The sequence below is a fragment of the Phaseolus vulgaris genome, chromosome 11 (genome assembly GCF_000499845.2).
Source record: "Phaseolus vulgaris cultivar G19833 chromosome 11, P. vulgaris v2.0, whole genome shotgun sequence".
Lineage (NCBI taxonomy): Eukaryota > Viridiplantae > Streptophyta > Magnoliopsida > Fabales > Fabaceae > Phaseolus > Phaseolus vulgaris.
In genome coordinates this window covers 50,800,986-50,817,489 of record NC_023749.2, presented here as the reverse complement: position 1 = coordinate 50,817,489, position 16,504 = coordinate 50,800,986, and the positions used below count along the sequence as shown (strand labels likewise).

Sequence of the window (16,504 nt, the reverse complement as noted above, 5' to 3'; positions counted from 1 at the left end):
AATCTTCTGCAGCAAATATAAAATGGCTGGGACACTTGGGTGCTTAAAGTGAAGGATATTTGTTTTTTATGTTCTGAGTTGCATTCTCTTATGATGAACAAATTCAGTTCCTCTGTCTTCATGCTCATCTTCTAAGCAAAGATAAACCAAAGGCTTCTACTACTGTTCAATCTTCTGTGTGGACCCAAAGTTCCAAAGGATATCATAGGGAACCCTTCACTTGTATATCACTAGTTTTCATCACCATATCTTAGTGGTTATATTTTGTTGTAATGTGTACCTCAATTAGAATCATCAGTTTTCACTTTGTAATTGATTGCAATGACCATTACAGTCGGAAACTTAAAAGCCTTCTGATCTATTGTTTGCTTCTAAGTTTTCGAAAGCATACGAAGCATCACCTCTTTCTGTGTTTAACAATAAAAATAAGTTATACTAATTTAACATGATAAGTTTGTAAGAATTGATTGTTTGGATAACATGATAAAGATGTTCTGTTGTTGTGGTCTATGTAGCATAGATACTGAGATGGACACTGATACGACACGAACATAAACACAAAAATATGTATAATCTCTAAAATGTAGGATACGGGGATACGGATCTATATATTATATAATTATGAATTATATAAATTAACAATAAAAATTTATGTGCACAAGTATGTTCCAGATTATTTTTTGGAGCAAAAATATATTTTTCAAGACTGATTCAAAAGAATTTTTTTTCTTATTTTTATAATCATAATAAAATTTATGCTATAAGTTTAAGTTTTTAGAAAATTAATGTATTTTTCTTTTTTAAAATTGTGTTAGAACTGTGCTAGAATTGTCAGAAATTCAATAAATATTTTTTTGAATTGGACACTTCACGGATACGTGTTCTACAAGTTTCATACGAGTGTCGGTGTCTAATACGAGTATCCGACATCGACACACCATTTAAGAGGAGTGTCTTGTGTTCATGCATGAACTTCCAAACATGAAACATATTAGAGCTACTTAAAGAGTTGAAAACATATATGCTCAAATCCTTCACTCTCCAAAACCATATCTATTTATTATTAGTCCACCTTTACTTTAACCCATTTCAATATTTCAGTTTTCTCAATTCATTGTAAATTAATTTAATATAAAATAGTAAAAATAATATATAAAATATCAAATATTGTATCTATAAGTTATTATTATGTAGCTAATAGTAATACAGGGAGAACATTTTTAGTTGTTTTTACTTTAATAAGACGTTTTTCAAAGATTTTTCTTAACCTTTTTATCTCTTTCCATTTAACACTCCCAGTATTTTTAGTTTTAACAAGAATTTCTATGTTTTACCTTCTATATTTTTGTGTTACGGCGTTGATTTGCAGTATGGTAGTGAGAATGGAGAAGGGTGGATGATGGTATTGGTAATGATATGGCTATTTCAGAATGTAAGTAATTAAAGAAAACTAAAAGGATTTCAATTGATAAGACATTATATTTGTACTTGATTTAACACTCTAAAATACAACACTGTATAACCATTCATTGTCAATCTTATGAGAATACTGTTTGCAGCAGATGTGTACAGAATTACATATCTACAAAACAAAGAGATGGATATTGAATCATCTCCAAAGTCCAAACTTCTTTTAAAATGTTGAATCACCACAGCTCCTCATTCACACCTCTTTCTATCTAATTCCACAAAAACATACACTTCAATAATGTTTACAATTCTTTCAACTTCAAAACAGAATATCGATAATAAGACACTAAAAAGAGGAGAACTTGGTGCGTGAAGAGAGTGGTGAACTAGATTAAAATATCTGCACTAAATAAGATTGTATTTGAAATGCTTCAAAGATAGTGTGGAGAATTGGCACCTGATGAAAATGTAGGCATGTGAGAATTGGTGCCGTAGTAATTTCCAACTTGGGCTTCGTCTTTTATGCATACTTGTTTTTATCAACCCATAGATCTTTAATGTGAGCAATCTTTTTCTAGTCTTCGCCTTCTTGTTTCTTGCATCGCTGATGAAGCAAAGGGCAATCTTCAATGTGGAGTTCTGAAATTGATTCCGGCAGACCCTCCTCTGGAAAGCATTGGAGTAGAGGACAATTTCGAATAAACATTGTTTGAAGAGAGGAGAGGTGACAGAGACCCTTGTAGTCCAGTTTCTTAAGATTTGGACAATCATTTATGCGTAGCTCAGTAAGAGAGAGTGGGAGCAAACCTTCATCCGGAAAACACTCCACGTCAACTTTTCCAATAAACAGGGATTCTAGGGAAGGGTTGGTTCCCCAAACCCCCTTATTTAGTGAGGCAACAAGTTTGAAGCAATTCAAGAGAGAGATGTATTTTAGATTTAATGGCAAACATCCTTCAGACAACTCTACTCTTGGACAATTATTTATCTCTAGATAATTAAGAGATGAAAGGAGGGCAGACATGCGTTTAGGCATTGATTTCAATTTCTCCATTTCTTCAATATACAATGTCTCTAACTGAGGTGCAAATAATCCTTCAATGGGAAATGATTCAAATTGACAACATTTTTTAATTGTCAGCATATTCAAATGATCATGACGGTGCCCCTGTGATATCATCTGTAGGTTATGACATTTGTTTAAAGAAAGGACACAGAGTTTTGGGAATAAGTCTAGAGGGAAGTTCATGAGAGCGTGGCAACATTGATTGATAACCAATTTCAAAAGGAAATCATAACAATGATTTATGGGAATATTCATGCCCGAACAAGAAGAAATATACAAGGATTCAAGAAGAGTATCAGATACGAGGAACCCTGATATATTAAATGAAGATGTGTCCTTCTTTACACCTTCAATTTCTATCGCGGGAGTTGAAGCCACAAGTTGTTCGCACCTATAAATAGATAGTTCTTTTAAACGAGGAAGGTGCTCTGGCAAGTGCCCTTTCAGTTTAGGACAACCCGCCACAGAAAGTTGTTTAAGACTTGGAAAAGCACCCGTAATGCATTGCCATTCTTCCCATTCCTTCATATCATTAAAACTCAATGTTTCTAAGGATGCAAATGCAGAAAAGCTATTCCCGTAAAAATCAACATCTATCCTCACTATCTTATCAAGGCCGTAAATTTCCAAGTGCTTGAGAAATGTGAAAAGTCCAAGGGAAGGCAACCATTGGCAATATTTACAGTTATACAATTTTAAGAACACAATATTCAATAGAAATTTTTCTGATAACCAACCTGGAAATTGTGTGCCACAATAGCCGATGATTGACAACTGCTCCAAATGTCTAGAAGGTTGCAAATTCTCAAGTACTTCCCTTTCTTTTATTGAATCCTCACTGTTTACTTTCAAATTCCATTTTAAACGTAGCGCCACAAGATGTGTTTTATTCTTCAAATCCGCTACAAATGCCTCCCAGGGATCCACAATATTTTCAAGATTTGTAATTGAAAGCTTTCCATGAAGATCAAGTTTTCCTAATTGTTGAATACTGAACTCACTACTACTTTTGCCAACCTCAAATCCACCCATCCATACTTGAAGATTCTTCAACTTTCCTAAAAGCACTGGAGCCTTTCTTAAATAAGTTCCTATAAGTTCAAGGCGACGCAAATTTGGAAGTTCATGCAAAGTCAAGGGCAGCTCCTTCAAAAAGATACAAATGTTGAGCTTCAACACTTGCAAGTTATAGAGTGAACATATTGAGTCCGGAAGTCTCTTTATGTGGCAATGTGAAAGTTCTAATGAACGGAGATGTATAAGATCAGATATAGTGTCAGGCACCTCTTTTATGTTACGACAATCAAACAATGATAAGAGTCGTAAGCACTTAAAGTTGGAGATCAAGTCTTGTATTGACATCCCAAAAGTCCTAGATATGGACATAAATGTTCGTAGCCTTTTAGCATCACATAAACCCCTATACTCATCACATTCAACATGATTCTTTATCGCTGAAAAGTGACGGGTAGTCGTTGGTACGCTTCCTGGTATATCAACACCCAACCTGTAGCACATTTCACCAGAAACATATTTTGCTAAATCATTCAGAAGGTCGTGCATCACAAAAAATGTTTTGTTGTTTATCATGTCTTGTGTAACTGATTGTTGAAAGAATGACCTTGATAATAAATCATTGAAGTACTGTTCACCTACTTCTTCTGGAGACTTACTATGTTGAGAGCATTGTAGAAAATTTTCAGCCATCCATGAGAGAATTAAATTCTCCTTGTCAAACTCATGGTCTTTAGGGAATAACGCACAATAAGTAAAACATCTCTTGAGATGAGAAGGAAGATGGTAATAACTCAACAACAAAGCGGGGATGATTTTACTATTTTCTATCGGTAACTGCCATATGTTGCTTCTTAGTACACCTTCCCACTCTACAACAGATGACTTTGACTGTAAAAGAGATCCTATCGTTTCAAGGGCCAGAGGCAGTCCTTGGCACTTTTCAAGTATCTTCATGCCAATATCCTTTAACTCAGAATTCAACTTAGAGCTATCATCTTGGACTGCATGTTTAGCAAAAACTTGCCAACTGTGATCTTCTTGTAATTGCTTTAGTTGGTGTATATTGTTTGACTCCAAGGTAGAAGCAACTTTGTTACTGCGTGTTGTCACAAGAATTTTACTCCCCTTAGCCGCATATTTAAGAGGAGTTTGCAATGATTTCCATTGGTCTCGGTCTTCGTTCCAGACATCATCCAAAACTAAAAGAAACTTCCGTCCTGTCAATGATTCTTTCAATCTTCCTTGAACCATTTCTAAGTTTCTGCTATCATCACTTGACTTATGGATTGCCTCAAAAAAATGCTCTAGTTAACTTGAAAACATCAAATTCATCATAAACGCAGACCCAGGCTTTGATAGCAAATTTAGCCTTTATCATTGGGTGGTTGTATACATGTTGAGCAAGTGTGGTCTTACCCATCCCGCCCATACCCACAATAGAGTGTATTGAAAGCTGATTATGATTTCCATTGTCAGATGTCAACCAATTAAGGATGATTTCTTTGTACTCATCTCTGCCATAAATAACCTCTTCAGCCACTAATGATGAGGATTCATATGTTTTCCTTGACACGTTATTAGCCAACCCAGATCGAACACCACTAGAAATTTTGAAATCTTGAACAAGCTTTTGGTCTAAGAGAGATTCTAGATCATCTAGGAGTTCTATGATCTTGGATTCAAAACTGCTTACCTTGCTAGCACTGCTCTGGAATTCAGCTTTCAACTCACTTTTGGAGAATTCATAGTCTATTTGCTCCATCAGATCCTCTGCATCATACAAAGCCTCTCTAACCTCATGAAGCCATTGTTTGACCAATGAATTAGTGAACTGCTTTTGTTCTGCATCATCAATGACAGCATTGATGTCCATCAGCTTCCTCTTCAACTTTTTCAGCAGCTTCACATCGAGCTTTCTCCCACGGAAGTAGTGGAGAAGTTGATGAGAATCGAGCTTGTCAAACAGGAGCTGGAGAACAGCACCAAAAAGAGCACCACCAAGTGTTTCAAGGACTGGCATGGTTGGAAAGGAAGTGGGAAAATGAAAGAGAAGAAAGGGTTGTGAAAATTGGAAGTGCAGCTTATTAAGTGAATGAAGGAGTGAGAAAAGTTAATGAGTGAGTCATAGTTGATTATTCCGACAGCACCATGTGTGTTTCATAATATTTTCTGCCAACTTTAGTGAATTAGTTATTTTCAAAGGCTTACTTTATGAATAAAGACATCCAACTATCCATTTCTCATTTTCTTTTTTCTTTATTCGGAATGACTTTATGTGAATAAGTGTTGATAAAAAAAAATCTAAACAAATCAAAATTGAAGATGGAAAACGTCCATGAAAAACCAATCATCGTTAATTGAAAATGAAAATAAAAAACAAAGATTGAAAAAAAAAAACAAAATGAATTAGGCCACATAGAGATGTTATTTTAGCATAATCAATTTATTAAAAAAGTAAATACATGAACAACTCGTCTACACACGTGTAGAACATTTGTGTGCACAAATCACCATATTAAAAGAAAATATTTTAGCAAGGACTATTATGAAGTGGACTTTAAGCCTAACTCAACCCCATAAAACCGGCTCATAGGGTTGAGGTTTGCACCCACTTATATACAATGAAAGGCTCTAATCTCTAGTCGATGTGGGATCTCCAACAAAGACTAACATAAACGAAAAAATGAAAAGAAATTAACACGCGAATTTGAATTATTTGATCGGTGCTTAGAAAATATATGTTGGTGATGTTGTTCGTGACAATTTTTTTTTTAAAGTAAAACATCCAATATTTCTTCTTCTTAAAGAAAATGATGTTCAATTCAAACATTTTCATTACAAAAATGTAATCACCACAAAAGAATGATCCATTCAATAATCAAACAGTTGCTCGCGTGTCAGATAAGTTAATTTAATTTAATTAGGCAAATTCAAACTTGAAAGGTTTATGACTGGTACTATTTTCAAATTTATTAAAAAAATTGATTATTTCAATGATAACAAATTTCTTTTATGTTGACTTAAATTATAAATTACACTAATTATTTTTAGTCCATTAACAAAATTATTTAAGATTTATGGTAATGTTAAATAATTCCAAATACGAATAATCGATTTGATTAAAAAATAATTTGTGAGATTGAATCACTTACAAGAATGACCATCAATAAAGAGTATGAAGATGTTGCTGATGTTGTACATGTAACTCGAAATGTTCATGACGAAGGTATATATATTGGTATGTGCATGTGATTCATGTTTAGTTTTACAATATATAATTTTAATTATATTTTATATTCTTGATGCTTATCATATTTGTTTGATAACAGAACACGATAGATGATAAAATTTCTCGTTCAAAAACTGGTAAAAGACCTACAAGATTAAAGAATATGTTTAAGAAGATAAATAAAGATGACAAAATATCATTGTCTATTGATGTCCACACTAGTGTGGCCACTAGGCCATATACAAAGAAATATAGAAGTTATCTCGGAATACTGTCTTGTGAAATGATATCTATCTTAACTGAGTCCTGGGACACTACAAAAATAATCAGTATTATCTACGGATTTTTACCTACGGATTTGAGTTCGTAGCTAAATTCAGCATTACCTACAGATATTACCTACAAATAACATTACTTACAGACATTACCCACATTTTCTGAATCCGTAGGTAAATTCAGCATTACCTACCAACTGTTATCTACATATCTTATTACCTACCAATTTGTACCTACAGATCTCTATTACCTACCAACTATTACCCACGAATCTATATTACCTACGAACTATCACCCACGGATCTCTATTACCTATCAACTATTATCATAATAATTATATACATAATATTAAAAATATTATTATAATATGAAGAATTATAAAATCATAATTAATATTCATAAATAATAATAACCATAACTAATAAGTATACATATTATTAATATTATAAAATTAGTAATATTAATATAATATTAGTATTATATTAATAATATGAATAGTATTAATAATAATATTATGATATTAGTAATATAACAAAATTAATAATATTAGTAATAATAACATTAATAATATAAGTACTATTAATAAAATATTTATAAAATTAACATTATTTATAATCTATACCTATATATAAAGGGGATTCCCCTCTTAACTGCTCTTAATTTTTTTTCCTATTTTATCCTTATATTAATATTTAATTTTATTATTGTATTATGGTCATTATGTCATTTCTTATTCCCCTCTTAACTGCTCTTAATTTTTTTTCCCATTTTATTCTTATATTAATATTTAATTTTATTATTGTATTATGGTCATTGTGCCCTTTCTTCTTTTTTCTACAATATTTGGTATACGTAGTGGGGCGGTTTTGAATTGAAAGAGATGTGGATGAACAGTTATGAATTGAAAGAGAGGTAGAGGAGTGGTTATGAATTGAAAGAGATAATTTATTTTGAAAAATTAATTGCATAATGAGAGAGTGTCTGTTGTATGAGAGTGAAATAAATTTAATAAAATATTTGAAATAAATGGAGCAACCTAATTGCATAATGAGAGGGAGTGTCTGTTTTATGAGAGAGAAATAAATATTAGGAAATGTGAGTAGTGGCCAAACGTGAACAATTTGATTATTACTGAGCGGTTACCACTTTCTTCAGTAGTTTTCACCGTCACCATTTACATCTACTTTCTTAAGAAGGAGTAGTTTTCACTAGTTACATCCACTCTTTTATAAGGAGTAGTTGAGCGGTTACCACTTTCTTCCACTTCCTTATAAGGAGTAGTTTTCACCCGTTGCATCGAAAGAAAAAAAATGCTCATAAATTTTGACACATTTTGAACCCTCTTCCTTCACGCTCCATGTCTTCTCCTACTCTCACCCATCTTAGTCCCTCTTCAATCATCACTGTACAACAACAACCACCATTGCTTCCTCCTTCTCGCACTTCCCAAAGCATTCGAAGCAGAGACGTGTCTCATTGTTATAGGATTTGAACATTTTTGTTTTTATTGCTTTCTTAATTTTTTTTTATATTTTTGTATGAATCCTAAGCCCAGCTTTGCGGACAAAGTTTTTATGTCTACTGGTGCTTTAATCTATTAGATATTACATAAGTTGGAAGTTTGGTAATTTGTATTTAGTTTATTATTTTATTTTTTCAACTTCTTTGCCATGGAAGATGTGGATTCAATTGATATGGTGATAGATTCTACAACTTCCAACATACAACCATTTGCATTATGTTTTGACATTGTTTGCTGGTCCATTTTTTTTAAACCTTAATTTTAATCTTGATAACCTTACAAAGTTCAAGATTACACCCAAGTTAAATCAAAATTTAATATTCAAAAACAATAAAATGAAAATATAAAAAAAATTAACATAAAATCTTAATAAAACTATTATCAATGGCGCATTTAGATAATTTACATATCTTCTCATATAATTTAATATTTATTAAAATTATATGAATATATAAATAGTAAAAATGAAAAATGCGGATACACAGGCACGTGAGTGCCTGTGTTCCCGCTAGTATTAATAATATTAACACTATTTATAATATTTAAAATTATTATTAATATTTAATAATATTATAAATATTTAATAATATTAAAAATGTTTAATAATATTATTAATAATAATAATATTTAATAAAATTAATAATATTTTAATAACATTTAATAAAATTAATAATATTTAATAATATTAATAATAATAATGATATTAAATATATGAATAATGTTATTAACTTTTATTTTATTAATTATATTAATATTGATAATCATACTCATAAGTATAATAATAATCATAACATGATAATAAACTTAACTGGTGTAATGGTTAAAGCTTCTATGGATATTCCTCAAGGGACTTGGCTTTGAGTCCTACCTGTTACACTTCAATTCTAGCAATAATAATTTGTTGGACCTTGCATCCGGAATAATTTTGCTATTATGGATGATGTAAGTTAAAATATTAAAATCTTTATACTTTTGATTTATTAAATATATTAGTACTAACTTATTGAAATTTAGGTATCTTTGTGGATTATGCTTCAATGATAGGAAATCCAATATATATGAGTTTTTAGATCCCCAACTCATTCAATAAATTGGAAACAAGAAGTCAGAGACACAAACATACATAATCACTGCCTTAAAGAAGGGAGGAAAACCAATTTATTTTGCTCCGTACATCCATGAGTAAGTCCTTATTTATTAAATAAGTTATACTAAATTATTGACATAAGAGAAACTAACTCATTTGTTATATAGGTGTCATTGGCAACTATTGATCATATCCGTTCAAGATCATACCGCTACATGATTTTTCTCTTTGCATAAAAAACCCCCTACCTATTTTGAACACATTATAAATAGGTACGACAGTTTCATTTAACATTTATTATTACTTATACATTATATAATGTTATGTTTTCTAACATGAACTCTTATTATTTTAGTGCTTACTCTGGATATAACATGTTGAGTGGGAGGAGAAGTGCAAACGTACAAAAACCCACTTGGATGTACCTTGAGGTATTTAAAATATATTTGTTCACTCAATTTAATGTGTCTCACTCATTCATTTAATACATTTATTTTCACATGCGGTCCAACAAACAATCCGGAAGTTATGAGTGCGGTTATTAGGTTATGCAGTGGATGTTGACTATTGTGCAAGCTGCAATTAATAAAGGTTGGGATCAGGTAATACCTAAATACAATAAACACATTAAAATTCGAAGTTTATTATTCATGTATTAATTCAAAAAAATTCAAATGTACAGTTTTTCAATGACCAACACCTGCTAGATTCGGAAGAATTGGAGTATGTGAGAATAACAAGGTCAAAGTATTTTGTAACCATGTATAACACCTTAGAATAGATAAATTATTAAAATGACATACTTTTTCATATATTAGCAAAACTTTTTATCGAATGTTATAATTTGTTGTATGTATTTTTTTTGTTTAAAATGTGATTTTAAATGTTTTGATTTTCTAAAATTGGATATTTTATGCAGGTTTGAGGGTTTTTAAAATACAAAATAATTTTTTTAAAACCCACATATAACGACGGTTCTACGTAGAACCGTCTTTAAAAGTCTCGCATACAATGACGATTCCACGTGGAACCGTCTTTTAAAGTCCACATACAACGACGATTCCACGTGGAATCGTCTTTAAAAATCCATATATAACGACGGTTCCAATGGGAACCGTCTTTAAAAGTTTGTTTATATTTTTTTATTACTATTTAGCATCCACTTATCAATTGGTTAAATAAACCGTCGTTATAAATATCTTTATAACAACGCTTTAGCAATCGTCATTAAAAATATTACTTATAATGACACCCACAATAACGACGGTTTGGAAATCGTCTTTATATGTCATTTTTAACTATCGTTAATGTACTTTTTTGTACTAGTGATACCACCACAACTCCTGATTGATAGCTTCATATGCTAGTGTTGAATCAATCACGAACAATGTTAAGCATAACTTTGTTTTATGATCAGATACAAATGGGGTAAACAACTTGTGTAAGTTTGATTTAAAGTTAGGCATCACTCTCTTTAGATATCTGCATATCAATTAGATTGATTGAATTGAATATATATGCAAAACTCTTAGGATATATGGTTCTACAAACCATGAACAAATTTCTCTTATTGAATACTAACGAGTCTGAAAAAGTACATAAGAAAGAAGACTCAAATTATATGGTTGATGATTTCTTGTTAGGGTTTGAATTGATATGACATTATATTTGCACTGGATTTAACTCTCTAAAATACAACAGTGTATAACTATTCATTGTTAATCTTCTGAGAATACTGTTTGCAGCAGATGTGGACATAATCTACTGAAGATGGATATTGAATCATCTTCAAAGTCCAAACCACTTTTAAAATGTTGAATATGTTGAGTTTATGGAAGTCTAAGTTCAAGAGGAGGTGAATTGTACTTAGGATAATTTTCACAAATATACTTTTTAAGAAATCCTGTTAGTAAAAGAAAAAATTTATTTAAGGAACAACATATTAATTTTCTTGTTTAGGGTGCAATTCAGAATAACAACAAATTAGTTTCCATAATTAATAAATTATATTTATGACTTAAGAATTATTGTCAAAGTTGTTCTTATCATTATACATAATGAATATTGAAATCAGTATCAAAAGATAAATGCTTTAACACAATGAGTTATCAAAGATTCAAATTTCGGTTTATAAGCAAGATCTTGAAAACCAAATCAAGTGTGATCAAGTTCTTTAATTCTAATTTAAAATAGAAGCTTTAAAACAAATAATTTTTGATTTGAGATTTAGTAGTTTCATAGTGTATTAAATTTTTTTTCCTTAAAAGCTTTATTCAAACCAGTTATGCAAAAGTTTGATCAAGAATCAAATTAGAATTCAAAATAGTAAACACTTTTTTGAATTCCTTTTAAAACCATATTTGATATGATGAGATCTAAAATAGTTCCATATCAAGATTTCTTTTAAATGACTTATTTTTAAGTATGAATCTTTGAAAGATTAAGGATACCTTGAAATTTAAGTTTGATTAAATTCTTTCAAAATCTTGAAAACAGAATATGGTCCAGATTAACACTGCATTAAAACAACAGGTTTAATTCTAAAACAACAAATTCATTTCATCACAAATTTCTATATTTCAGTTTTAGAGGCAGTGATTATGAAAGAATAATAGCACACACAAATTTATACTAGTTCATTAATTATTGAGATACATCCAGTCCCATCTTACATCAAGATGGATTCCACTAAAAACACAACAATCTTTACAAACAACCTAGTTCTTGAAACCTTCAAGAACAAGAATACAAGATGAAAAACACTATCTCAGCAACTCTCTACTTTTAGAAACACTATCAAGAAGTATACACAAATACACTTTTACAAAGAAAGAGATTTAGGAAAGAGAACACCTTGTTGGTAGACTAAGGAATTCAAACCCGGATCCTCATAGCTGTAGCAATTGATAGAACTTCTAATCCCAAGCCAAAAGAAACCAGCACAAGAACTCTTCAAAAGATTTTAGGAAAAACTTTCAAAAACTAACACATGAAAACCTCAAAGAAAAAACACTTGAAAACCTGTAAGCACTTTGTATGTACTTGCAAGGGATGATTTGAAGTGTGATACAACTATCCTTTTATAGGATTCAAATCAAAATAATTTTCACAAAACAACTTTAAAAAATATTATAAAACATGTTAAAATGTGAAAGAACACAAGTATTTTGAAAAAGCACTTGATGGTAACATAACCAACCTTTGGTTAGTTAAAAACATAATACGTGAACAAAACTGAATTTTGGAGACAAATTTTTTTTTTGAAAAACCAAAACAGTTTTGGTGCAGTACAGTTAAATCAATTGTTTTACCATACAACAAATTCAAATTTTAGTGCAGTAAAAAACAATTTTGAAAAACTTGAACAAATTTTTAAAACTCATTTTTAGAGACCCTTGTTCTTGGGATCATTACCATGGCTATGAGATATGAGGTTGAATCAAAATGAAAAAGGCCACTAAAACAATTCTATCCTAACTAAGACCACGATATGCATTCCTATACAACTTCAAACTTATTTTCTTCAACAAACACATCTTTATGAAAGTTGAGTAGAATCTTCACTATCTTCAATAGAATCATCAAAACTCATCATTCACATATCTTTGAATCTAAATCCACAAAAACATACACTTTAATAATGCTTACAATTCTTTCAACTTCAAAACAAAATACCGATTAAAATTGAAGATTTTAAATAAGATTAAAATTGATAAGTGAAGAAAGTGATGAACTAGAGATTAAAATTTTGACTTAAATAAGATTGTACTTGAAATGCTTCAAAGATATTGTTGAGAATTGGCACCTGATGAAAATATAGGCATGTGAGAGTTGTTGTCGTAGTAATTTCAAACTTGGACTATGTCTTTTATGTTTACTTGTTTTAATCAACCCATAGATCTTTAATGTGAGCAATCTTTTCCCAGTCTTCGCCTTCTTCTTTCTTGCATCGTTGATGAAGCAAAGGGCAGCCATCAATGCGGAGGCTTGAAATGGATTCGGGAAGACCCTCCTCTGGCAAGCATTGGAGTACAGGACAAAATTGAATAAACATTGTCTGAAGAGAGGAGAGGTGACAGAGACCCTTGTAGTCCAGTTTCTTAAGATTTGGACAATGTTGTATGTATAGCTGAGTAAGGGAGACTGGGAGCAAACCTTCACCCGGGAAACACTCCACATCCTTTTCTTCAATACATAAGTATTCCAGGGAAGGGTTGGTTCCCCAAGCCCCCTTTAGTGAGGCAACAAGCTTGGAGCAATTCAAGAGACTCATTTCTTTGAGATTTGATGGCAAACATCTCTCAGACAACTCCACTCCTGGACAATTATTTATCCTCAAATAAGTAAGAGATGGAAGGAGGGCACACATGCATTTTGGCATTGATTTCAATTTCTCCAATTCTTCAATATTAAATATTTGTAGCTGAGGTGCAAATAATCCTTCATTGGGAAATGATTCAAATTCAGAGCATTTTTTAATTGTCAGACTCCTTAAATGACCATGAGGGTGTCCTTGTGTTATCATCTGTAGGTTATGACACTCATTTACACAAAGAACGCTGAGTTTTGGGAATAAATCTAGAGGGAAGTTCGTGAGAGAGTGGCAACATTGAATGATATCCAATTCTTCAAGGAAATCGTAATGGTTTAAGGGAATATTCATGCCCTGACAAGAATTAATATACAAGGATTCAAGAGAAGTATCAGATATGAGGAGCCCTAGTATATTAAATGAAGATGTCTCCATCTTCACACCTTCAATTTCTACCTCCCTGGGAGTCGAAGCCACAACTTGTTCGCACCCAATAATAGATAGACTCATTAATTGGGGAAGGTGCTCTGGCAAGTTTCCTTTCAATTTTGGACAATCCGCCACAGAAAGATCTTTAAGACTTGGAAAAGCACCCGTAATGCATTGCCATTCTTCCCATTCCTTCATATCATTAAAAATCAACATTTCCAAGGATGCAAATGCAGGAGGGCTATTCCCGTAAAAATCGACATCTATCCTCACTATCTGATTAAGGTCGTCGATATTCAAGTACTTGAGAGATGTCAAAAGACCAAGGGAAGGTAACCATTGGCAATATTTACAATTATTTAAGGTTAAGGACATCATATTCAAGAAATTTTTTTCAGATAACCAACCTGGAAATTGTGTGCCACAATAGCCGAAGATTGAAAACTGCTCCAAATGTCTAGAAGGTTGCAGATTCTCAAGTACTTCTCTTTCTTTTATTGAATCCTCATTGTTCACTTTCAAATCCCATGCTAAACATAGCCCCACAAGATGTCTTTTATTCTTCAAATCCGCTGCTAATGCATCACATGGATCCACAATATTTTCAAGATTTGTAATCCACAACTGTCCATGAAGATCAAGTTGTCCTAGTTGTTGAATACTTAACTCACTACTACTTTCGCCAACCTCAAACTCACCCATCCATACTTGAAGATTCTTCAACTTTCCTAAAAGCATTGGAGCCTTTGTTAAAGTAGTTCCCTCAAGTTCAAGGCAACACAACTTAGTAAGCTCATGCAAAGTCGAAGGCAGCTCCTTCAAAAGGTTACACCGATTCAACTTCAACACTTGCAAGTTATAGAGTGAACATATGGAGTCAGGAAGTCTCTCTATGTCTGTGAATGAAAGGTCTAATGAACGGAGATGTATAAGATCGGCTATACTGTCAGACACCTCTTTTATGTTAGGACAGGAACACAAAGATAAGAGGCGTAAGAATTTAAAGTTGGAGATTAAGTCTTGTATTGACATCCCACAATCTATATTCATGTAAAAAAATGTTCGTAGCCTTTTAGCATCACATAAACTCCTATACTCATCACATCCAACACAATTCTTTACCATTGAAAAGTGACGAGTAGTAGTTGGTACGCTTCCTGGTTTATCAACACCCAACCTGTAGCACATTTCGCCAGAAACATATTTTGCTAAATCATTCAGAAGGTCGTGCATCACAAAGTATATCCTGTCTTTTGTAATTGATTGTTGAAAGTTGTAGTCTTGTGTAATTAATTGTTGAAAGAATGACCTTGATAATAGATCATTGAAGTATTGTTCACCTACTTCTTTCGGAGACTTATTTTGCTGAGAGCATTGTAGAAAATTTTCAGCCATCCATGATAGAATTAACCTCTCCTTGTTAAACTCATAGTCTTTGGGGAATAACGCACAATAAGAAAAACATCTCTTGAGATGAGAAGGAAGATGGTAATAACTCAACAACAAAGCGGGGATGATTTTACTATTTTCTATCGGTAAGTCCCATATGTTGCTTATCAGTATACCTTCCCACTCAGCAACAGATGACTTTGACTGTAATAGAGCTCCTATCGTTTCAAGGGCCAAAGGCAGTCCTTGGCATTTTCCAGCTATCTTCATTCCAATCTCCTTCAACTCACAATTCAACTTAGAGTTGTCATCTTGCACTGCATGTTTAGCAAAAACTTGCCAACTGTGATCTTCTTGTAATTGCTTTAGTTGGTGAATATTGTTTGACTCCAAGGTAGAAGCAACTTTGTTACTGCGTGTTGTCTCAAGAATTTTACATCCCTTAGCCCCATATTTAAGAGGAGTTTGCAATGATTTCCATTGGTCTCGATCTTCATTCCAAACATCATCCAAAACCAAGAGAAATTTCCTTCCTGTCAAAGATTCTTTCAATCGTCCCTGAACCATTTCTAGGTTTCTGCTATCATCAATTGACTTATGGATTGCCTCAAGAATTGCTCTGGTTAACTTGAAAACATCAAATTCATCAGAAACGCAAACCCAGGCTTTGATAGCAAATTTAGCCTCTATCATTAGATCATTGTATACATGTTGAGCAAGTGTGGTCTTACCCATCCCGCCCATACCCACAATAGAAAATATTGAAA

The 16,504-nt window shown here is 32.1% G+C and overlaps 1 protein-coding gene and 1 pseudogene across 1 annotated transcript; both read right to left on the bottom strand.

Annotated features, from left to right (window-relative positions):
- Window positions 1-1,498: 1,498 nt before the first annotated feature.
- On the bottom strand, window positions 1,499-5,627 carry LOC137828025 (putative disease resistance RPP13-like protein 1; annotated as a pseudogene).
- Window positions 5,628-12,219: 6,592 nt separating this feature from the next.
- Window positions 12,220-16,481, bottom strand: LOC137828601 (putative disease resistance RPP13-like protein 1). Its single transcript, XM_068635278.1, has 2 exons — window positions 13,413-16,481; window positions 12,220-13,218 (listed from the first exon to the last, which is right to left on the bottom strand). The coding sequence occupies exon 1, from the start codon at window positions 16,479-16,481 to the stop codon at window positions 13,491-13,493; it is 2,991 nt and encodes a 996-aa protein (XP_068491379.1). The 3' UTR covers window positions 12,220-13,218; window positions 13,413-13,490.
- Window positions 16,482-16,504: the final 23 nt, after the last annotated feature.